The following is a 24196-nucleotide window of genomic DNA, read 5'->3' as shown; positions in this document are numbered from 1 at the left end:
AGAGAGATTACAAACTCCCACAGTCAGGGATGCAGCTCCGAAACAACAGGCCCCGACCCCGGCCTCCCGCCCGCCCTTAGCGGCGCCAAATGGGCTGCTCGGTTAATAAAGTGTCGGAAAGCTCGGGAACCGAACCCGGCATCTCCACAGCAACGAGAGCCTGGAGATTGAACGCAGGCCCAGGTTCAGGGTCAAGGCCAGTGATGTCCGGGCCGGGCCGCCCCCCGGGGCCCGTCCTCCCCCCACCACCCCCGGAGTCTGTCCTCCCCGACCCCCGGGGCCTGTCACCCCCACTTACCTTCTGGATGGTCGCCTGGTTTATTTCGCATTTCCCCCGCAGTCTCTGGGGCACGAAGACCACCGACATCGCGGTGGAGGAGGAACGGCGGCGGCGGCCGCTCGGAGTCCCTCCCTGTCAGTGTGAGCGATCGCAGCCTCTCTCCCTCCCCTCAGCTCCTGTCTGCCTCTCCCGCTGCCCGCGCTTCCTCTTCCAGCCGGCTGCTCTCCAGCGCCTCCCCGAGTTCCCAGCACAAACTGCAGGGCATGGCAATCCGCCTGTCCCAGCAGCAAACAGCTCACTGCGCCCATCACACTCTGCACTCACAGGATCGTTTAACATTTCTCAGGCATCTCACTCCCTTTGAAAATAATGTAAGAGTCTACTTCAGCAACACTTTATGGCAGAGATATGTCCCGTTCTAACCACTTCCGTGTAAACATATATATTTGAGGTTGGATAAACTCAGATTGTTTTCACTGGAACGACAGAGGTGGAGGGGCGACATGATAGAGGTTTACAAAGTTATGAGTGGCATGGACAGAGTGGATAGTCAGAAGCTTTTTCCCAGGGTGGAAGAGTCAGTTACTGGGGGACATGGGGTTAAGGTGCGAGGGGCAAAGTTTAGAGAGGATGTGCGAGGCAAGTTCTTTACAGAGGGTGGTGAGTGCCTGGAACTTGCTGCCGGGGGAGGTGTGGAAGCAGGTACGATAGCAACGTTTAAGAGGCATCTTGACAAATACATGAATAGGATGGGAAGAGAGGGATACAGTCCCCGGAAGTGTGTTGCCACTTTCAGTGACCTGTGGACCTGTATGCCCATATCTCTCTGCCTGTCAATACTCCTAAGGGTTCTGCCATTTACTGTATACCTCCCACCTTCCCAAAGAAATGGAACGCCAGATGGTGGAGCGATGAGAAGTGAGCTCACTGAAGTGAGGTGGAGGGATAAATCAGCCAACACGACCTTTGAGCAATACTGGGGTGTTTTTTTTTAAAAGAGATTGCAAAGATATAGATATAAGTATTAATAAAGGAAATTGTGTAGTCTTAGGATGCCACGGATGAAATGGTTATTATTACGACCAGGTGAGAAATGTATCTAGGGGGTCTTTGGCTGTCTTTACCTGGTCTTATTGTAACAGGGTGTAATTTTAAACAGTGTTTTGAGCTCCCCTTTGTGAATTCTTGTTCGCAACTTTCCAATTACAAGGCAAAGAAATTAGCACAGGCTTTCTTTGGTTTAAAGAAGATGAAATTTAATAAACCTTAAAATTAAACTCTAATACGGTTCACGCCTACGGATATACAATGTGCCCACACTAGTATGTACACGCGATACACATATGCAAATAGGGACAGGAACAAAGAATAGATCAGTAGAACAGTTTGAGGCAATATCTTGTTGGTGTTTTTCAATCTCGCTGTAGTCCTTGATTGAAGATATGGTTTTGCGTTTCATTGGGGTCCAGTGTTCCTTTTAAACCTTGTTCACGTAGGAGACTTTTTCTCTTTGAGTTTACGTGTTTTCAATGGTTTCCAAAGCTGGTGAGAGCAAGATGAGGGCAGACAGAAGAGATTTTCTCAGTCCATGAACACACAGATCTCAAGTACTATTTTCTCCAGCTTAAAACTCAGTTCAAATCTTTGCAACAGCCAGTCAGTCATGTGACTAAAACTGGTCTGACCACTTGTGTATTGGGGAAGCAACTACTAGGTCCCCATTGTTTCAGCACCTTATACTACGATGCAAATGTCTTTCCAGTCTGGGGCTTGTAATTTTTAAATTTTTAATGTTCACGTGGCAAAAATCATGTGTGCCTCAGTCTTGGCATGTGTGTATGTGGGGGGGGGGGGGGGGGGGGTGTGTGCCTCACATTATAAAACAATTAAATGTATAGAGGATCGAAAAGGTCTAAGATTTGTAGATCATAGATTACAGATCAACATAATAAGAGTCTTGGTCACAGATATATTTAGCAGAGATGTAAGAGATTTTAAAAAAAAGAGAAACTTCACTGGAACCTTCTCCCTGGGATTAGTGGTTGAGGTAGAAACTATATCATTCAAAATTAGCTTGGATAGGTGTATGAAGAAAAAGAGGATAAAGGGAGATTGGAGCAGAGTAGATAAATGTGATAAGGTCTATTTTCTCACATGGAGGGTAAATGGCAACACAAATTGGTTGGGCTGAATGGCCTGTTTCGGTGTTGTAATTTCGATGCAAGTAGCTCCCCTTTCATTCCAATTTGTTACCTTGAATTTGTGCCTAATTATTCTATCAACTATTGGAAATAATACTTCCCTGACCAAAATCCTTAATAATGTTGAAGATCCCTTAAGTCTCAACTCTAGTGAAAAAAAGCTCTAGTTCATCTTTAAAACTGTGCTCCCTCATCCTAGATACCATTACACTGAACCTATCCTGCACCTTTCTCATTACTTTTGATATTGTCTGTGTAAAAGGGTCTCCAAAACTATGCACAATACTCTTAACTGTAGCCTAACTTCGGTCCTGTACACATTCAGCATCGCTTCAGCTTTTTGTATTCTGTATCTAAAGACATAAAAACAAAGATTCTGCTCCTTTTTTAATGACTCAATTGCTTGTTCAGCACTTTTCAATAACTTGTGAATCTATGCATCTCTATTTACATTTCTCCTTTAAGGTGCATTTTTCTTTGGAAATCTTACTTTAAAGAAATTAGTACTTCAAAATGTTCTACTTTTTGCTATCTGCCCAAGTCTCTGGAATTGGGCTTGAAGTTGAACCAACAACTTTATGACTTAGAGATGAGAGGGCAACCCACTGAACCTTGGCTACCAGGTGTCCTGAGGAAACTGTTGGGAATTGGACAGGATTTATTCTGTGATCTGGATCTGCAGGGATTGGACTGAGATTCAGAGCTCAGGCAGTGGGTATGGACGACTGTGAAAATGAGTTGAAGTGAGTCTGGTTATCTGTTGAAAATCCAAATATCAATGATTTTCCTTTTGTTAAAATGCTGAGAAATCAACTAGAATGCAACTTAAGTTTAAAACCCTGTATATTCTAGGGAATAAGCCCCAAATAACAACTTGCACATCTATAACCACTATTTTCTTTATTCATTTATGGGATGTGGATGTCATTGATAGGACCAGCATTTATTACCCAATCCTAATTGCCCTCGAGATGGTGACCCCCCCTCCCCTCCTTCACGAACCCCTGCAGTCTGTGCACCCAGAGTGCTGTTATGGAGGGAATTACAGGATTTTGATGCAGCGAGTGAAGGAATGGAGATACATTTTCATGTCAGGATGGTTACTATGCACTTACTGCCCTTATTTTTCTAGGCAGTAATGGTAGTTTGTAAGGTGTTGTTGAAGAAATCTTGTTGAGTTGCCACAGTGCATCTTGGAGATGGTGCACACTGCAGCTACTGTGTGCGGTGTTGGAGGAAATGAATGTTTAAGGTAGTAGAAGCTCCTTTGTCCTGGATGGTGTTGAGCTTCTGGAGTGTTGTTGGAACTGCATGCATCTAGGAAAATGGGGAGTATTCTGTTACACTTTTGACATGTCCCTTTAGTTGGTAGAAAGGCTTTGGGAAGGCAGCAGAGTTATCCATTGAGATTACCCAGCCTCTGATCTGTTCTTGCAGCCACAGTATTTATGTGGCAGGTCTAGTTATGTCTTGGTCAAATGTACCAATACATCCCAAGGTGCTTCAGCCAAAATTTGACACCAAGTCACTCAAGGAGATATTCGGACAAAGAACTGTTAAATAGGTAGATTTTAAGGAACATCTTTGGCAAGTAGAGGGGTTTAGGGAGGGAATTACAGAGATTAGGACCAAGACAGCTCAAGGCACAGATACCAATGGTGGGTTGAAGGAAATTGGGGATGTGCAAGAAGACATCACTGGAGGCGTGGAGATCTCAAAAGTTAGAGGGCTGAAAGTGATGACAGAGGGGAGAGGCAATGGAGAGATTTTAATAGTAGGATGAGAAAGTAGAAAAAAAGGCAATGCCAGAATGGGAACCAATGTAAGCATAGGACCCCACTAGTGTTACATAGTCAGTTTCAGCTCTTAACATTTAGGTTTGCCCTTGAACCGTTCATCTAATGGTCATCTCCAAGTCTAGACTGACTGCTTAATGTACAGTTTGTGTGACTGCTTGTTCCCACAGCTCAGGGCTTTCTTGGTTCATCAGATTTTTGGGGGCTGCACAACTCTAAATTGATGAGGTTTTGCAAATTTTTCAGGCGAGGTGAATGCAGAGTATCTAGTCACTCCTCTTACTGGCAGTTTGTGGGATCTTGCTGTGAGCAAAATGACAACTGCTGTGTTCACCCACATATGTCAGTGTATGTGAAGAATTATGAGGAGGTGCAATATAAATACATGTTCTTTTTGGGTTTTGAATGTCTACTTAACTTTAAGCTGGCTCTTAGAAACACTCCCTTTCATTGAGAAAACTAGCATCAGGTTCAGATTTGGAGTCTGACACCAGTATTGGAAGAAATAACAGGATTGTTCATTCAGAAAGAACTTCAAAACCTAACAATGTTGGAAAGCCCTGTGAATAACTCCCAGAAACTGCTCCAGGAAAACAGATTGAAGGTAATTGTGAGAAGAACCAGGAGGGAGATGAGGAGAAATTCTTTTCTGCAGCGAGTTATGATTTGGAATGCACAGCCTGAAAGGGGTAGTGGAAGCAGTTTCAATAGTAACTTTCAAAAGGGAATTGGATAAATACTTGATATGGAAATGCTTGCAGGGATATGGGAAGCTAATTGGATAGCTCTTTCATGAAAGAACTTGCACAGGCACAATGGGTCACAGAAAATCATACAACACAGATAGAAGACTATGATGAAATCAAAAACAGTGTTTAAATATGGGAAACATGTGATCACATTAACCTGAGGTAAACATTTGCTTTCCAACTTGGCATTCTGAATAAGGAATTCCACTAGAAAGTCTACACATTAAACTTCTTGGTGAATTTCCTTTTATTAAGATGTTTGAAATACATACAGACACACATAGGTACAATTCATCAAGAAAGCTCATTAGAATTTGTTATGCTTTCAGGTTAGTCAATCCATTAATACCCATTTCTAAAAAATTGAAAATTCCAAGTGTCTTAATTTATTTATACCACACTTGGTTTTTTTTTTTGGGGGGGGGGGGTGGAGGAAGAGGGGCAGTGTGAATTTGTTGGGGCAAAAAGTTGCCCATGTACACAATAACCTTCAACTTTGCTACCAAAACACAGCAGTGACCTCTGCTGTGGCAGAACAGTACATGAAGTCTATTATTGCTACTTGATCATGCTTTAGATTTGAACATAATTTAAAAATTGGTATGACACCCTTTCTCTAACCCCTGCCAAAAAGTTTCAAATACCTCCAGATGTATCAATATTTCATCTCTTCCTGCTTCCCAAAGAAGATTCCAGTATCTAGTTTTCATTTCCCCATGGCCTCTTCCTCCCAAAGGCTATTGAGGGTACAGTACACTATCACAATGTGGTGCTCTTGGCGTACAAATCCACTACCTGTTCCAGTACAGTGCCAGATGTCGTCAGAAGCCCCATTTGATGGCATTAAATCTATTGGGTTAACAGTTTATAAGCTCTCGGCTTCAAATACATTTGCCATCTCCTTCAATGGAACTCCCGTAACCAATAAGAGTACCATCATGAAAGAGTGATGGACCAATGGTTGAGAATGTGCTCATATATGTTCTTTTTCCTCACTTTCCTCCTAAAAGATGTATGGGCAAATTACAACATAAACAATGCAGGTCAACAGGGAGGGATTTCATAGCACTGGTTATGGAGACACGGTAAAATTCAGACCAGCAGGGTTCTTTTCCATTGATCGTACTATAATGCCTCATCATCCAACAGCATTTCAAAAACCCCAACAACCTGTAATAGATTCCCTTTCAAAAAAAAAATTAAGCAGGTATGTTGATCAATTTCTACCCAACTCAGCTTTCCAACTGAACTTTCTTGGGTTCCTTAACTTGATCCTAACTGCAAGTCAATGAATGTGAAAAGAGGCCTTTGCATACAGATTTCTACACACCCATTGTGGGAAAGATCAAAATATTTTTCCGTTGAGACCAGCATGGCTTGTGAGGAACCATTCCAGGAAAAAGACTACCATAAAAATTAAGACATGGGTGTAACGATCTTCACATTTTCCATTCATGTATTTCATGCTATTCTGTCAATGCTGCAGTGACTGTCACTATGGACACACTTCAAAGCACAGAATTTTTACACTGATTCGGTGCTTCTGCATTTTAACCCTTCAAAACAAAAACTGGAATGAGTACTCAATGTTTCACCTTCAATGCACACTCTACATGCAGATTGTTCAAAGTTAATGCAGCAAAACTAGATATCTTTTGACAAAACCTCTATAAAAGGCAAGCTCAGTGATCGTCTTATTGCATTTTCAAAAAGGCCACACCTCCACTGTTAAACAGTGGCCCACTCTGCATCACAAGCAACCACTTGACTCACACCCCCACCCACTGTACCCTATCTCAACAGTACAGGAACCATTAAGTCCAATGGGACATTTGATTCATCAGTCTACCTCTGCGAAGCAGTCTTTAATCCCGTTAGTGATTTATCCAATTCCTTTTTTTAAGCTAATTGATTCAGGATTCATCTGCTTTCACTGGGAGCATGTTGTGTGTGTCTGCTACCAAAGAGGGGACAGGTGGGGACAGTGACTTCATGCTAAGTTTTGTCTTGAGCCAAGAGTGTTACAACATATCCCACTGGAGTCCACTTGCCAATGAAAATGAAATACAATACTAAATGATGACAGGCACTCACCTTAAACAACAGATTTATATTAAGCTACACAAGGTCTTTTTTTAAATAAATAAATTGATGCTTTTTAGTCTAACTTCCAATCCAAACCTGAAAATCCATATTGCAAATCCGACAGATTCCAGCTCCTAAAAGTCAAGAAATTTCCAAAAATTCAGAATTCTACATCCAAATTCTCTGACTTTTTGGAATAAAATTCTCAAACCTGTATAATCTGCTGCAGACAGCACCCAGAGAGTTGAATAAATTCATCCAATTCTATTAAAAACCCTTAAAATGGCAAAAATCTAAACCTTGTTTTCAAGAACGAATCATCACAAGATCCAGAACCTCAAAGGAGTACAGGAATGTGATCTATTTGGACATTTGGTTAAAAGCCTCCAATTTTTAAAAATAAACAAAAACAAACAAATCATTACTGTCTGACAATCTAATTGAAGACACATGTAATGCACAAATGCATCCTGTGCTAATGCCAAGTCTTATACCAGATTAAAGGTGTTGCAAATCTACTTCCTTACATTTGCAGCACCAAAGCAGAACTATGGACAATGACAAGACTTTAAGAAAATCAAAAATGGAGATGCTTGGAGCAAAGAGTGTCTCTGCCAAAAATAACATTCAAAAATGTCATACCTACAGGTAGTTCCAGCTTTGGAAGCAGAGATGAAACAGATTGAGCAAAAGAAAATTAGGAACACAAGTTAAAAACCCCAGAAATAAGTCAATGATCAGGTAACAATGTGATTACATTCATTTTGAGCACTCCCAAAAGTCAAGGCCAGTGCAGAATAAATGTTCCCTCTAGACAATCCCAAGGTCCACAGTAGCCACCTGTAAATCAGTGTGCTCTTTATCCATTTTCATACCAGTCATCTCAAATGAGATTACTGCTTTAGTGCCAAGTGGCGGGGTGAAGACATAACCACCAGGAGCTAATATGAGATCTCCTAAACCCATTTTACATAGATTGCTTCCAGACAGTATGGACTGACATCCCATCAGTCTGCAGATCTGGTTTTGTAACAAGACCTCAGGCAGTGAAAACAACAGTGTCAGAACTCACTGTGCAACCCATGCTCCCAAAGTGTATTCAATTGGACTGCCTATTAGTGGACACTGCACACATAAGGTTATACACACTTGGAAAAGTTTGATACAACTGGTTCCTTTTTTTTTTTGGCAAGTCTCACAATCAGAAGGGCAAGTCACAATTTGGGGCCTAGTCTTTCTTCCCCCCCAAACATCAAGCAACCCAGTTCCCACACCCACTTCAAAAAACAAAAACAGCCTCAACTTGACCACAAGATTACTCATCAGATCCTCGAGAACCACTGCTGAAACATGAACAATGACTGGAGCAACCTTCTTCCAGTTCAACACATGCAGCTCACTTGTCCATCACTCATGCAGATGTTATGGTGTGCAGGTTTCATCTCTTCCCCCAACTGATACCAACTCATGCTGAAACCGGTTCTATGGGTAATCAGGAACTCTCCTGTATCACATCCAAATGACAATCTCCATGAGTGACTCATGCTCTCAAATCCAATCATGTCCTTCCTCATCGCACACATAGCAATCAGGAGTGGGAACTCTGTTTCCTTTCTTATCTTCAGGGTGCTGTTGGCAAATCAGAGCCCTCTGGGTACAGAGGAAATGAAGTACTTCAAGTAATCCTCTCCACCCCCCCGCCCAAATAACTGCTCAAGCCTTTGTTTAAATGTTGCCTGCAAACAAATGCAGTCCCTTGAAACACATCACCAAGCAGCTGAATGTTCTGAACAATGGTTTATTTCTCATTATTGAATAAAAACCTCATGTCAAGTCAGTGAGGTAAACAGAAAACACACTATGCTGTAAATCTCTAGATCAAATAAACACCAGCACATCTGGTTAATATTCAAAGCTAAGAGAGAGACAAAGAGAAATTTTATAACTTCACAGCATCTGTAGCATTTAGATTACAGCAAGGGACAATTCAAATAACCACTGTATGAAGTATTACCACAATTGTTAGACGTAATCACCAACCTGCTGCCTTTATCTGGATTTGCATGGCATCTTACCAAGCACTCAGTGGAGTTCACTGGTCAAAGTAGCTTGCATCAACACAAATTTTCAAATTGTAATTGGGACTCATGCTTTAAAAAAAAAGCTGGTTAGGATGGGAAAAGTGAAGAGCTGGCATGGAATTCAATTTGTTGGATTTTCTTTTTGCAAGTGTGTATGTGCAACTCTGATGGGACGTCAATGACACCTGCTGATCATGGCTTTGTCCCAACATGTACAACCTGGTTACAGTGCAGACTAGGTAGGTTGTACTTGGGACTACTTTTTTTTTGATGGGAGTCATCCATGAACTGTAAAGTGAAAGGGGATTCTGACCCACGCCACACTATCAGAAGCAACATTCCCTCTTTCCTCACACCCTGAAAATCACCAATACCTCCAAACACTATACCAAAATATTATACTTTTTTTTAAAAATAAGGAAGACTTTGCATTGTGCAGCAAGAAACAAACCAAAATGGCACCAGGGAGAAGTCTGCGCAATGCACATTGCACCTACAAGTGGCCAGAGAGAGGGCAGTTTCGTCACTAGATTAGCCTGGATCTAACTTTCCTGCGTGTACCTGGGGTTCCATATGTATCAGTTCATCCCATCCGTCTCCTGCCCCACCCCCTTCAAAGTCTGTAATTCATTCAAATAAATAGATAACAGATCAGATCTGCAGAAAGTACCAAGAATGTAATTCAAATCAAGCAGTTTGGATATCATGAAACCACAAGAGCAAAGTCCCAAGTGACTGAATTACTTCCTCAAACTCACTGACTGACATTAGTTAGTTATTCAATAATATTTAGTGTATAGTTACTTTTACTGTTATGTGATGAGCGTAGCAAGGAACTTGGTGAAAGATGAATAATGACAGTGACAGAGGAAATTCATCCCTTGCACCATTAAACTCGAATTTGTGGGCAACACATTAATGGGGCACTAACTATACACTATATATTACATGTCAATAATGGAGTTCAAAAATCAGCTTCACATGGCTATTCAAAAATTGTTCCTCTTTGGATCCCTTTATGCTTTGTATGTCTCAGAGTTAATTTTACCCACAAATTTTAAAAAAGCTACAAATTTAATGTTTTGTTCAAAATCAAAAATGTTACCAGCTTCATAAAACAATGAAGAATAGTTGGGAGACACCAGAAAGTTTTGTAACTCAATCCCACCCGAGATGGGGCAGGAGAGGTATCTCCAATGTCTTGTGTTATGAAAGATGTTCTGATCCCATGTTTTTCTCCTTAAAAAAAGACCAGCCACGTTAAGCATATATGTTTTTGTCCTAAACAGATTAAAGCTAAGTTTTATCGTTCCATGGAAAAAATAATGAATCTGAATAGCTTCCAACGTAGTTTCCTGTAAATTATCAGTCAAATTGCAATCACAGTAGATGGCCAGCTGCATACAGTATTTCTTGCAACTGACAGCATTTTTATCAAACATTTTCAATAATAAGAAAGCACTCTCGTTATCAATGCAAAAATACTGAAAAGCTCCAACGTACTAGTCGTATGTGTTTTTTGTCACATCTATACATTTACAAACTTTCCTTCTGCTATTTCAAAAACAAATATTTAATGCTCAACGTTGTAAAGACGGACCTTCTGCACAAGATATTGCGTGTTCCCCCTTTGAAGTCAAGCACGTAAAGACCAGTGCTGGTGACAGATATACAGCAAATTAATTTCTTCACTTTTGCTGTCAAAAATAAGTTTGAAACTAAACAAATTCTCTGGATCGGTAGATCTAAAGTCCGTTTTCTGCGAAATCCAGCTTGTATACTATGCAGCAACTTTATTGTCCTTCTGTAAAAAGAAAAATTGAAGCACATCAATAAATGCTTTGTGCTGGGGCTAAAATCTGTCTTCACCCTTCACAAATGTTGACTCACGTGTGAGTGTATTCCCAGCATTTTAGGACTTTATCAATGACTAAAATGATGGTATGCCATCAAGGAAATTAAAACAAGACATTATGTTGAAACAACTTATGAAAAATTTCTGGAAAAATCCTGCATTTCAATAGCACTATTCACAGCCTCAGGACGTCCCAATGAAATATTTCTGAGAAGCAAAAACAGAAGTACTGGAAATTTTCAGCAGGTCTGGCAGCATCTGTGCTGAGAGAAGCAGAGTTAACATTTCAGGTCTGTGATGTGCTAGTGAGCAAAGGAATAGGAGGATAGAGCAGATGAATACATGGCTGAGGAGATGGTGCAGGAGAGAGGGCTTTAGTTCCCTGGATCTGTTTCTGGCGAAGGTGGGACCTGTACAAGTTGGACGGCATGACAGGGGAGGGGATAACAGAGGAGGCGGTATTGCACTGTTGATCAATTACTGCAGTAAGGATGGATGATATCTTGGAAGGTTCCTCAAATGAGGCCATATGGGTAAAACTTAAAAACAAAAAGGGGGCAATCACTTGGCTGGGAGTGTACTACAGGCCTCCAAACAAACAGTCAGGGAGAGACAGAGGAGCAGATATGTAGGCAAATCTCAGAGAGGTGTAAAAATAATAGGATAATAATAGCAGGGGATTTCAACTTCTCTAATATCAACTGGGATAGTCTTAGTGCAAAAGGCTTAAAGGGGATGGAATTCTTAAAATGCATACAGGAGAGCTTTCTGAGCCAGTACGTAGAAAGTCCTACAAGGGAAGGGGCAGTACTGGACCTAATACTAGAGAATGAAGCAGGACAAGTGGTAGAAGTGTCAGTGGGGGAGCATTTCGGGGATAGAGACCATAACTCTAAGATTTAAGGTAGTTAAGGAAAAGGACAAAGACGGACCGGAAATAAAGGTACTGAATTGGGGGAAAGCCGATTTCAGTATGATAACACAGGATCTGGCTGAAGTGGACTGGGAGCAGCTACTTGCAGGAAAGTCTACATCAGACCAGTGGGAGTCAAAGAGGAAATAGTGAGAGTTCAAAGCCAACATGTGCCCGTTAAGGTGAAGGGCAGGACCAAGATGTGCAGGGAACTCTGGATGTCAAGGGATATAGAGGATAGGATCAGAAAAAAAAAAAGGAGGCTTATGGCAGATTCAGAGTGCTGAAAACAGCAGAGGCCCTAGAGGAGTATAGAAAGTGTAGGGGGGTACTTAAAAAAGTAATTAGGAGAGCAAAGAGGGGACATGAAAAAACACTGGTGGGCAAGATAAAGGAAAATCCTACGGCGTTTTATAAGTATATTAAGGGCAAGAGGATAAGCAGGGAAAGAGTAGGGCCCATGAGGGACCAAACTGGCAATGTGTGTGTGGAGCCGGAGGATATAGGTGAAGTTTTAAATGATTACTTTTCATCTGTGTTCACTATGGAGAAGGACGATGTAGGTGTAGAGATCAGGGAGAGGGATTGTGATATTCTTCAACATATTACTATTGAAAGGGCTTAAAAGTGGATAAATCCACAGGCCCAAATGAGATACATCACAGGCTGTTATGTGAGGCAAGGGAAGAGATGGCAGGGGCTCTGACACAGATTTTCAAATCCTCTCTGGCCACAGGAAGGGTAGGACCAACAAGTCCAGGGAACCCTGGATGTCAAGGGATATAGAGGATAGGATCAGAAATAAAAAGGAGGCTTATGGCAGATTCAGAGTGCTGAAAACAGCAGAGGCACTTGAGGAGTATAGAAATTGTAGGGAGTACAGAGGATTGGAGGACAGCGAATGTGGTACATTATTCAAGAAGGGTATCAGGGATAAACCAGGTAATTACAGGCTGGTGAGTCTAACATCAGTGGTTGTGAAACTATTGGAAAAAATTCTGAAGGACAGGATTAATCTCCACTTGGAGAGGCAGGGATTAATCAGGGATAGTCAGCATGGCTTTGTCAAGAGGAGATGGTGTCTAACTAACTTGATCGAATTTTTCGAGGCAGTGACTAGATGTGTAGTTGAGCGTAAAGCAGTTGATGTAGTCTACATGGACTTCACTAAGGCTTTTGATAAGGTCCCGCATGGGAGATTGGTTAAGAAGGCAAGAGCCCATGAGATCTAGGGCAATTTGGATCCAAAATTGGCTTAGTAGCAGGAGGCTGAGGGTGATGGTCGAGGGTTGTTTTTGCGATTGGAAGCCTGTGACAGTGGTGTACCACAGGGATCGGTGCTGGGTTCCTTGCTGTTTGTAGTGTACATTAATGATTTAGACGTGAATATAGGAGGTATGATCAGTAAGTTCGCAGATGACACGAAAATTGGTGCTGTCGTAAATAGTGAGGGGGAAAGCCTTAGATTACAGGACAATATAGAATGGCTGGTAAGATGGGCAGAGCAGTGGCAAATGGAATTTAATCCTGAGAAGTGTGAGGTGATGCATTTTGGGAGGAACAACAAGGCAAGGGAATATACAATGGATGGTAGGACCCTAGGATGTACAGAGGGACCTTGGTGTACTTGTCCATAGATCACTGAAGGCAGCAGCACAGGTAGATAAGGTGGTTAGGAAGGCATATGGGATACTTGCCTTTATTAGCCAAGGCATAGAATATAAGAGCAGGGAGGTTATGATGGAGCTGTATAAAACGCTAGTTAGGCCACAGCTGGAGTACTGTGTACAGTTCTGGGCACCATACCATAGGAAGGATCTGATTGCACTGGAGAGGGTGCAGAGGAGATTCACCAGGATGTTGCTTGGGCTGGAGCAATTCCGCTATGAAAAGAGACTGAAAAGGTGAGGGTTGTTTTCCTTAGAGCAGAGAAGGCTGAGGGGAGATATGAATGAGGCATACAAAATTATGAGGGGCATTGATAGGTTAGATAGGAAGAAACCTTTTCCCTTAGCGGAGGGGTCAATAACAAGGGGGCATACATTTAAGGGAAGGGGCAGGTGGTTTGGATGAAAATTTTTTTCACCCAGAGGGTAGTTGGAATCTAGAACGCACTGCCTGAAGAGGTGGTAGAGGCAGGAACCCTCACATTATTTAAGTAATATTTAGATGAGCACTTGAAACGCCATAGCATACAAGGCTACGGGCCAAGTGCTGGAAAATGGGATTAGAATAGTTAGGTGCTTGATGGCCAGCACAGACATGATGGGCCGAAGGGCCTGTTTCTGTGCTGTATAACCCTATGACTCTAGGAAAAGGTGGAGGGGTGGCTCTGTTAATTAATGATGGTATTAGCACAATCGAGAGGGATGACCTAAGTTCAGGAGACCAGGATGTAGAAGCAATTTGGGTTGCGATGAGAAACGCTAAAGGCAAGAAATCACTTGTAGGAGTGGTGTGCAGGCACCCCCCCAGCAGTAACCACACGGTAGGACAGCGTATAAAGGAAGAAATAATGTGTGCTTATCAGAAAGGCACTCATGGGGGATTTTAATCCACATATAGATTGGAAAAATCAGATGGGCAAAGGTAACCTGGATGAGGAGCTCAGAGAATGCTTTCGGAATAGTTTCTTAGAACAGCATGTTCTGGAACCAACTAGAGAGCAGGCTATACTAGACCTGGTATTGTGCAATGAGATAGGATTAATTAATGACTTCATAGTGAAGGCGCCCCTAGACGGCAACAATCATAATATGACTGAATTTTACATTCAGTTTGAGGGAGAGAAGAGTGGGTCCAAGACTAGTATTTTAAACTTAAATAAGGGCAATTATGATGGCATGAAAGCAGAGCTAGCGGAAGTGAACTGACAAATTAGGTTAAGGAATAGGTCAATAGAGATGCAGTGGCAGACATTTAAGGGGATATTTCAGAATACACAGGATACATACATTCCAACGAGAAAGAAAAATTCTAAGGAGAGGACCCACCATCTGTGGTTAACTAAAACAGTTAAAGATAGTATCAAACTTAAAGAAAATGCATATAATTGCGCAAAGATGGGAGGCAAGTCAGAAGACTGGACAGAATATAAAAAAACAGCAAAGAATAACTAAAAGATTGATAAGGAGAGAAAGATTAGATTACGAGAGAAAGCTGGCAATATTATGACAGCAGTATGAGTTTTTATAGATATTTTAAAAAGAAAAAAGTGTGAACAAAGTGAGCATTGGTCCTATAGAAAATGAGTCTGGGGAATTACTAAGGAGATGGCAGATGATTTGAATTGAACAGATATTTTGCAAAAGTCTTCATTGAGGCTCCAAGTAACATCTCAGAAATAGCTGTAAATCAGGAAATGGGAGGGAGGAACTCAAGAAAATTACGATTATCAGGGAAGTGGTACTAAGCAAATTGTTGGAGCTGCAGGCTGACAAGTCCCCAGGTTCTGATGGACTTCATCCATGGGTCTTAAAAAAGTGGCTACCGAGATAGTTGACGCGTTGGTTTTGAATTTCCAAAATTCCCTAATTTTGGGGAAGGTTCCATTAGATTGGAAAATAGCCAATGTAACTCCTTCATTCAAAAAGGAGACAGAATGCAGGAAGCTACAGGCCAGTTAGGGGGAGGCAGTGGTGTAGTGGTGTTGTCACTGGACTAGTAACCCAGAGAACAAGGGTATTGCTCTGGAGACATGGGTTCAAATCCCACCACAGCAGAAGGTGGAATTTGAATTCAATTAATAAATCTGGAATTAAAAGCTAGTCTAATGATGGCCATGAAACCATTGTCGATTGTTGTTTCCTTTAGGGAAGGAAATCTGCTGTCCTTACCTGGTCTGGCCGACATGTGACTCCAGACCCACAGCGATGTGGTTGACTCTTACATGCCCTCTCAAATGGCTAGCAAGCCACTCAGTTGTATCAAAATGCTACAAAGTCAATAAAAAGGAATGAAACCGGATGGACCACCCAGCATCGACCTAGGCACTGGAAATGACAACGGCAAAGGCAAACTCAGCCCTGTCGACCCTGCAAACTCCTCCTTACTAACATCTGGGGGTTTGTGCCAAAGTTGGGAGAGCTGTCCCACAGACTAGTCGAGCAACAGCCTGACATAGTCGTACTCACGGAATCATACCTTACAGACAATATCCCAGACACTGCCATCACGATCCCCGGGTATGTCCTGTCCCACTAGCAGGACAGACCCAGCAGAGACGGCGGGACAGTGGTATACAGTAGGGAGGGAGTTGCCCTGGGAGTCCTCAACATCGACTCCGGACCCCATGAAGTTTCATGGCATCAGGTCAAACATGGGCAAGGAAATCTCCTACTGATTATCACCTACCGCCCTCCCTCAGCTGATGACTCAGTACTCCACCATGTTGAACACCACTTGGAGGAAGCACTGTGGGTGGCAATGGCACAGGGTGTACTCTGGGTGGGGGACTTCAATGTCCATCACCAAGAGTGGCTTGGTAGCACCACTACTGACCGAGCTGGCCGAGTCCTAAAGGACATAGCTGCTAGACTGGGTATGCAGCAGGTGGTGAGGGAATCAACAAGAGGGACCTCGTCCTCACCAACCTGCCTGTCGCAGATGCATCTGTCCATGACAGTATTGGCAGGAGTGACCACCGCACAGTCATTGTGGAGACGAAGTCCCGCCTTCACATTGAGGATACCATCCATCGTGTTGTGTGGCCCTACCACTGTGCTAGATGGGATAGATTTCGAACAGATCTAGCAATACAAAACTGGGCATCCATGAGGCGCTGTGGAACTTCAACAGCAGAATTGTACTCAACCACAATCTGTAACCTCATGGCCTGGCATATCCGCCACTCTACCATTACCATCAAGCCAGGAGACCAATCCTGGTTCAAAGAACAGTGCAGGAGGGCATGCCAGCTGCGGCACCAGGCATACCTAAAAATGAGGTGTCAACCTGGTGAAGCTACAACACAGGACTACTTGCATGCCAAACTGCATAAGCAGTATGCAATAGAGAGAGCTAAGTGATCCCATAACCAACGGATCAGATCTAAGCACTGCAGTCCTGCCCCATCCAGCCGTGAATGGTGGTGGACAATTAAACAACTAACTGGAGGAGGTGGCTCCAAAAATATCCCCATGGAGGAGCCCAGCACATTAATGTAAAAGATAGGCAGAAGCATTTGCAACAATCTTCAGCCAAAAGTGCCGAGTTGGTGATCCATCTCGGCCTCCTCCTGAAGTCCCCAGCATCTCCTCTGGTTGGAGCCAGACTTCAGCCAATCCGATTCACTCCGCGTGATATCAAGAAACGACTGAAGGCACTGGATACTGCAAAGGCTATGGGTCCTGACAATAGTACTGAAGACCTGTGCTCCAGAACTTGCTGCGCCGCTAGCCAAGCTGTTCCAGCACAGCTACAACACTGGCATCTATCTGGCAATGTGGAAAATTGCCCAGGTATGGCCTGAACACAAAAAGCAGGACAAGTCCAACCTGGGCAATTATCGCCCCATCAGTCTACTCTCAATCATCAGTAAAATGATGGAAGGTGTCATCAACAGTGCCATCAGGGAGCACTTGCTTAGTAATAATCTGCTCAGTGACGCCCAGTTTGGGTTCAGCCAGGGCCACTCAGCTCCTGACCTCATTACAGCCTTGGTTCAAACACGGACAAAAGAGCTGAACTCAAGAGGGGAGGTGAGAGTGACTGCCCTTGACACCAAGGTAGCATTTGACCGAGTATGGCATCAAGGAGCCCAGGCAAAACTGGAGTCAATGGGAATCAGGGGGAAATCTCTCCTCTGGTTGGAGTCATACCTAGCACAAAGGCTGTGATTGTTGGAGGTCAATTATATGAACTCCAGGACATCACTGCAGGAGTTCTCAGGGTAGTGTCCTAGGCCCAACCATCTTCAGCTGCTTCATCAATGACCTTCCTTCAATCATAAGGTCAGAAGTGGGTCTGTTTGCTGATGTGTGCACAATGTTCAGCACCATTCGTGACCCCTCGGATACTGAAGCAGTCCCTGTAGAAATGCAGCAAGACCTGACTATATCTAGGCTTGGACTGATAAGTAGCAGGTAACATTCGTGCCACACATGTGCCAGGCAATGACCATCTCCAACAAGAGAGAATCTAACCATCCCCCCTGGACATTCAATGGCATTACCATCGCTGAATCCCCCACTATCAACATCCTAGGGGTTACCATTTACCAGAAACTGAACTGGAGTAGCCACATAAATACCATGGCTACAAGAGCAGGTCAGAGTCTAGGAATTCTACAGCGAGGAACTCATCTCCTGACTCCCCAAAGCCTGTCCACCATCTACAAGGCACAAGTGAGGAGTTTAATGGAAAACTCTCCACTTGCCTGGATGGGTGCAGCTCCAACAACACTCAACAAGCTTGACACCATCCAGGACAAAGCAGCCCGCTTGATTGGCACCCCATCCACAAACATTCACTACCGACGTACAGTGGCAGCAGTGTGCACCATCTACAAGATGCACTGCAGCAACACACCAGGGCTCCTTAGACAGCACCTTCCAAACCCGCGACCTCTACCAACTAGAAAGACAAGGGCAGCAAATGCATGGGAACACACCATCTGCAAGTTCCCCTCCAAGTCACACACCATCCTGACTTGGAACTATATCGCCGTTCTTTCACTGTTGCTGGGTCAAAATCCTGGAACTCCCTTCCTAACAGCACTGTGGGTGTACCCACCCCACATGGACTGCAGTGGTTGAAGAAGGCAGCTCACTACCACCTTCTTAAGGGCAATTAGGGATGGGCAATAATGCTGGCCTAGCCAGCGATGCCCACATCCCATGAATGAATAAAAAAAAGTTTGCTTAACATCTGTCTTAGGGAAAATGTTAGAAGCTAATATTAAAGACATTATAGCAGGGCACTTACAAAAATTCAAGGTAATCTGGCAGAGTCAACATGGTTTTGTGAAAGGGAAATCATATTTAACCAATTTATTGGTTCTTTGACAAAGTAACATGTGCTGTGGATAAAGGGGAACTGATGGATGTACTGTACTTAGATTTCCAGAGGCATTTGATAAGGTGCCACATCAAAGGCTATTGCAGAAAATAAAAGCTCATGGTGTAGGGGGCATCATATTGGCATAGATAGAAGATTGGCTAGCAAACAGGCCAACAGAGTAGGCATAAATGGGTAATTTTCTGGTTGTTTTTCCTGGTAATGAGTGGTGTGCCACAGGGACCAGTATTGGGGCCTCAACTTTTTACAATTTATATACATGACTTGGATGAAGGGACCTAAGGTATTGTTGCAAAATTTGCTGATGACACAAAGATAGGAAAGTAGCTTGTGAAGAGGACATAAGGAGGCTACAAAGAGATATGGATAGGTTAAGAGAGTGGGCATAGACCTGGCAAATGGAGTATAATGTGGGAAAATGTGAAACTGTCCATTTTGGCAGGAAGAATAAAAAAGCATATTATCTAAATGGTGAGAGATTGCAGAGCTCTGAGATACAGAGGGATCTGGATGTCCTAGTGCATGAATCACAAAAGGTTCGTATGCAGGTACAGCAAGTAATTAGGAAAGCTAATAGAATGTTATCGTTTATCGCGAGGGGAATTGAATACAAAAGTAGCGAGGTTATGCTTCAGCTGTACAGGCATTGGTGAGACCACATCTGGAGTACTGTGTACAGTATTGGTCTCCTTATTTAAGGATGGACATAAATGCGTTGGAAGCAGTTCAGAGAAGGTTTACTAGACTAATACCTGGAATGGACGCGTTGTCTTTTGAGGAAAGGTTGGGACAGGCTAGACTTGTATACTCTGGAGTTTATAAGAGTAAGAGGCATCTTGATTGGTCTTGACAGGGTGGATGGGGAAAGGATGTTTCCTCTTGTGGGAGAATCTAGAACTAGGGTCACTGTTTAAAAATAAAGGGTTGTCCATTTAAGACAGAAATGCGGAGAATTATTTTCTGAGGGTTGTGGATCTTTGGAACTCTTCCCCAAAAGGCAATGGAAACAAAGTCTTTGAATATTTTTAAGGTAGAGGTAGATAAGATTTTTGATAAGCAAGGTGGTGAAAGCTTATCTGGGGGTTGGCGGGAATGTGGAGTTGAGGTTAAAATCAGATCAGCCATGATCTTGTTGAATGGCGAAACAGGCTCGAGGGGCCTACTCCTGCTCCTAATTCGCATGTTTGTATGTAGGAAGAATGAAGAGAGGCAACATAAAATAAAGCGTGATATTTTAATTGGGGTGCAGGAACAGAGAGTCCGGGGGGTATATGTGTACCAATCATTGAAGGCGGCAGGCAGGTTGAGAAAGTGGTTAAAGCAGCGTACATATCCTGCTCTTTCTAAATTGAGGCATAGAGTACAAAAGCAAGGAAATTATGGCGAACCCATATAAAACACTGGTTCGGCCTCAAATGGAGGACTGTATCCAATTCTGGGCATCCCATTTTAAGAAGGATGTGAGGGCTTTCGAGAGTGTGCAGAAAAGATTTACAAGAATGGTTCCAGGGATGAGGGACTTCAGTTACATGGACAGATTGGAAAAGCTGGGGTTGTTCTCCTTAGAGAGAAGATTGAGAGGGGTGCAAAATAATGAGGGGTTTAAACAGAGTGGACAGGAAGAAACTGTTCCCATTGGTGAAAGGGTTGAGAAGCAGAGGACATCAATATAAATTAAATGGAAAAAGAACTGACAGCAACATGAGGAAAAACTTTTTTTTCACGCAGTGAGTGGTGAGGATCTGGAATGTACTGCCTAAGAGTGTGGTGGAGGCAGATTCAATTGTGGCCTTCAAAAGGGAATTGGATAAACACCTGAAGAGAAACAAATTGCAGGGCTACAGGGAAAGGGTTGGGAGTGGGACTAGCTGAGTTGCTATTGCAGAGAGCTGGCACAGACACTATGGGCCAAACGGCCTCCTCTGTGCTGTATGTATTCTATGATTCTAGGTTGAGAGATGAACAGAAACACATCTCTGCTATATCCCATTCCAACCTGCAGCAAATAGCTCAGGTGATCAGAGTTCATCCAGCTCTGCAAATAAAGGATCATGTAAAAGGGACACCAAAGGTCTTATATCAGCATGTCAGGGAACAAAAGTGTCATCAGAGGAGTAATGGGATGATTAAGGGCAAAAATGGAGATCTATTTGGTGGAGGCAGAAGGTGAGGTACAAAATGAATACTTTGCATAAGTGTTTACTAAGGAAGAGTACCTTGCCAAAACTCCGGTAAATGAGGAAGTTGCCGTGATACTGAATAACAAAAATAAGAGCTGGTACTATAAAGGCTGGTAGTACTTTAAAGTGGATAAGTCACGATCTGGATGGAATGCATCTGAGGTTACTGAGGAATGTAAGGGAAGAAATTACAGAGGTGCTGACCACAACCTTCCAGTCCTCCTGAGATGCAGGGTGGATGTCAAAGGAGTGGAGGATTGCAATTGCTGAAAAAAAAAAGGATAAACCTGGCAATTACAGGTCAGTTTCATGTCAGAAGTGGGGATACTTTTAGAAACTATAACCTGAGTGAAAATTAACAGCCCAATAGACAATCATGAACTAACAAAGGGGAGCCAGCACAGATTTGTTAAGAGTAAATTTTGTTTGAGTGTTTTGATGAGGTAACCAAGAGAGTGGTTGAGAGCAGTGCCGTTAATCTGTATATGGGCTTTTAATAAGGTACATAAGACTTAGGAGCAGGAGTAGGCCATTCAGCCCTTCGAGCCTGCTCCACCATTCAATAAGATCTGGTTGTGGTCTCAACTCCACTTTTCTGTCAGCCTCCCATAACCCTCGACGCCCTTGTCTATCAAAAATCTTATCTAACTCAGCCTTGAAGAAACTCAATGAGCCAGCCTCCACTGCTTCCTGGGGAAGATAATTCAAGAGACTAACAACCCTGAGAGAAAAAATTTCTCATCTCCATCTTAAAAGGGAGACCACTTATTTTTAAACTGTGCCCCCCTCGTTCTGGTCTCCTCCACAAGAGGAAACATCCTCCAAGAACCCACCCGATCAAGTACCAACTCAGCAAAATTGAAGCCTGTTGAATAAAAGAGGCAATGACAGTATCGATACAAAATAGGCTAAAGGGACAGCAAACAAACAGAGTTGTAGTGAATGTCTGTTCTTCAATTTGGAGGGAGGTATACAGTGGACTTTCTTAAGGTTCAGTACTAGGACCAATGCTGTTTAAAATATACATTAATGGCTTGGGGGTATAAGGCACCATTTTGAAATCTGCAGACAATAAAGCTTAGAAGTGCAGTAAACGCTGAAGATAGTAATAGACTTCAAGAGGGGATAGATAGGCTGGTAGAATGGACAGACACATGGCAGATGAAACTCAACACAGAAAAATGAGGTAATACATTTTGGTTGGAACAAAGAGGAGAGACAATACAAGCTAAATGGCACCATTTTTTAGGGGATGCAAGAAAAGAGACACCTGGGTGTGTTTGTGCACAAATCTTTGAAGGTCGCAGGACAGGATAACAAAGTTAATATAGCATATGAGATCATGGATTTTATATAGAGACATAGAGTTCAAAAGCCAGTAAGTTATATGGAAGTTATGGCCTCCTCTTGAAATGTACTTTTCTATGATTCTATGAGTGAAGGGCTTAGACCCCATAGCAACAGCCCATTGGCATCTCTTAAGGTTCAATACAGCTATTCATGGGTGAAAAACCCAGTCAGTGTACCACAAACCCAAGAGATCAGAAGGTTCCAGGTAGCAGCATTTATGACATTGGAACAAGCCTCCGATTCAACACATGGCAATGTGGGGTTACCCTGATGGCTTGACTGTTCTTTGCTCAAAGCTCCAATCCCTTGTTTTGGGTTTATGAGCCAAAGTTCAATCCAGGTCCATGGAGAGTTAGGAGGACAGGTTCTGGGACATGACAACTGTCCTCAAAATTTTTGGTTTGAGCAAAGAGTTGGGGAAGGGATGGAGATGGAAGTGAGGAAGGAAAAAAAAAAAAAGTTGTCTCAGCTCCAATCCCGATCACCATCCAGTAATTCGAACTGGAAGTATATGTAAGAATCAGTGTTGGCTTGGCAATGTGTTCAAATCACGCGCCAAAGCTCACCACTGAGGATCAGAATTGAACTGCAGCTTAGGTCAGTTACTGGTGGATGCCCATCGCTTGTGCTCCATACCCGAAGCAAGCAGTCAGTGCCTTCAGGAGAGAAGCAATAGAGGGGAGAAAACAGGACATGAATAAACCTTGCCTGGGCCAGATTCCAAAAATACTAATATTTTTTAAAATGGGTAGTCAGACCTCAAATCAAAAGGGAAAACAGTATTTGGACAATTTGTGCATAACTTTAAACAACAGTTACCTTACATATTACATCGAATTTACAGCATAGAAAAAGGACATTGGGCCTGCCATGCCTGTTTTTATGCTCCATACGAGCCTCATCCCACCCTACTAATCTCATTCTTATCAACATATCCTTCTATTTCTTTTTCTGCAATATAAATATCTAGCTTCCCCTTAAGTGCATCTATACCATTCACTTCAACCACTCCTTGTGGAAGCAAGTTCCAACTCTCTGGGTAAACAAGTGTCTCCCAAATTCCCTACTGGTTTATTATTTGTGGCCCTTAGTTTTGACTCCTCCATTTTTCTTCTGATATTTTGCCCTTGGTGTTATAATTAGGAGTTCAGCAAAGTGTCTAATACTTTCACATCTCCCATTTGTAACTTAGTTTTCCAAACTTGGACAGAGTTACCCTGTATTCGAAGTCTGAAAACTCTCTGCCTCCTCCACGACCTCCTCGGAATCCTCCACGATAACCACCACGGGGAGGTCCATAGTTCCCTCTCCCTCCACGACCCCGCCCACCCCGATATCCATAGCCTCCTCGTCCTCTGTAGCCCCCGCGGCCACGCATTGGGCGCAGCGGTATTCCGAACGTTTCTGCATTTATCCGCCTCTCCTCAGCCCAGGTGGGTCTCCGATCCCTGGAAGAGAAATAGCTGACGAGAGAGTTATAGTGCATGCTCACCAAATGTAAATCAATTGTCTAACATTACTAACGGGAGGAGGCCATTCAGCCCCTTTCTGCCATTCTAAATTAGATCAGGTCTGTCCCTTGACTCCATTTACCCACCTTGGAACCATATCCCTCAAGACCCTTCCATTAAAAACATTTTGCTCAGTCTTGAAAGCTCCAACTGAACCCCCGAGCATCCACAACACTGT

General features: G+C 43.0%; 2 protein-coding genes across 4 annotated transcripts in view; both read right to left on the bottom strand.

The window, feature by feature from the left end:
- Positions 1–502, bottom strand: part of LOC137378693 (protein SSXT-like) — a 52580-nt gene extending 52078 nt beyond the window's left edge. For both annotated transcript variants that reach the window (XM_068049036.1, XM_068049037.1), the window contains exon 1: positions 299–502. In XM_068049036.1, coding sequence (XP_067905137.1) covers positions 299–367 — 69 coding nt within the window. In that variant the 5' untranslated portion in view covers positions 368–502. The remainder of the gene's footprint in view (positions 1–298) is intronic.
- Positions 503–5255: 4753 nt separating this feature from the next.
- The window catches only part of LOC137378692 (protein LSM14 homolog A-like), a 102435-nt gene continuing 83494 nt past the window's right edge, over positions 5256–24196 (bottom strand). For both annotated transcript variants that reach the window (XM_068049034.1, XM_068049035.1), the window contains exons 9-10: positions 23724–23970; positions 5256–10996 (exon numbers count right to left, since the gene is read on the bottom strand). In XM_068049034.1, the coding sequence (XP_067905135.1) occupies positions 10973–10996; positions 23724–23970 (271 nt within the window). In that variant the 3' untranslated portion in view covers positions 5256–10972. The remainder of the gene's footprint in view (positions 10997–23723; positions 23971–24196) is intronic.

Source organism: Heterodontus francisci, chromosome 17 (assembly GCF_036365525.1).
Source record: "Heterodontus francisci isolate sHetFra1 chromosome 17, sHetFra1.hap1, whole genome shotgun sequence".
In the NCBI taxonomy this organism is placed as follows: domain Eukaryota; kingdom Metazoa; phylum Chordata; class Chondrichthyes; order Heterodontiformes; family Heterodontidae; genus Heterodontus; species Heterodontus francisci.
The sequence above is the reverse complement of the archived record's forward strand: the minus strand, read 5'-3'. Positions and strand labels throughout refer to the sequence as shown.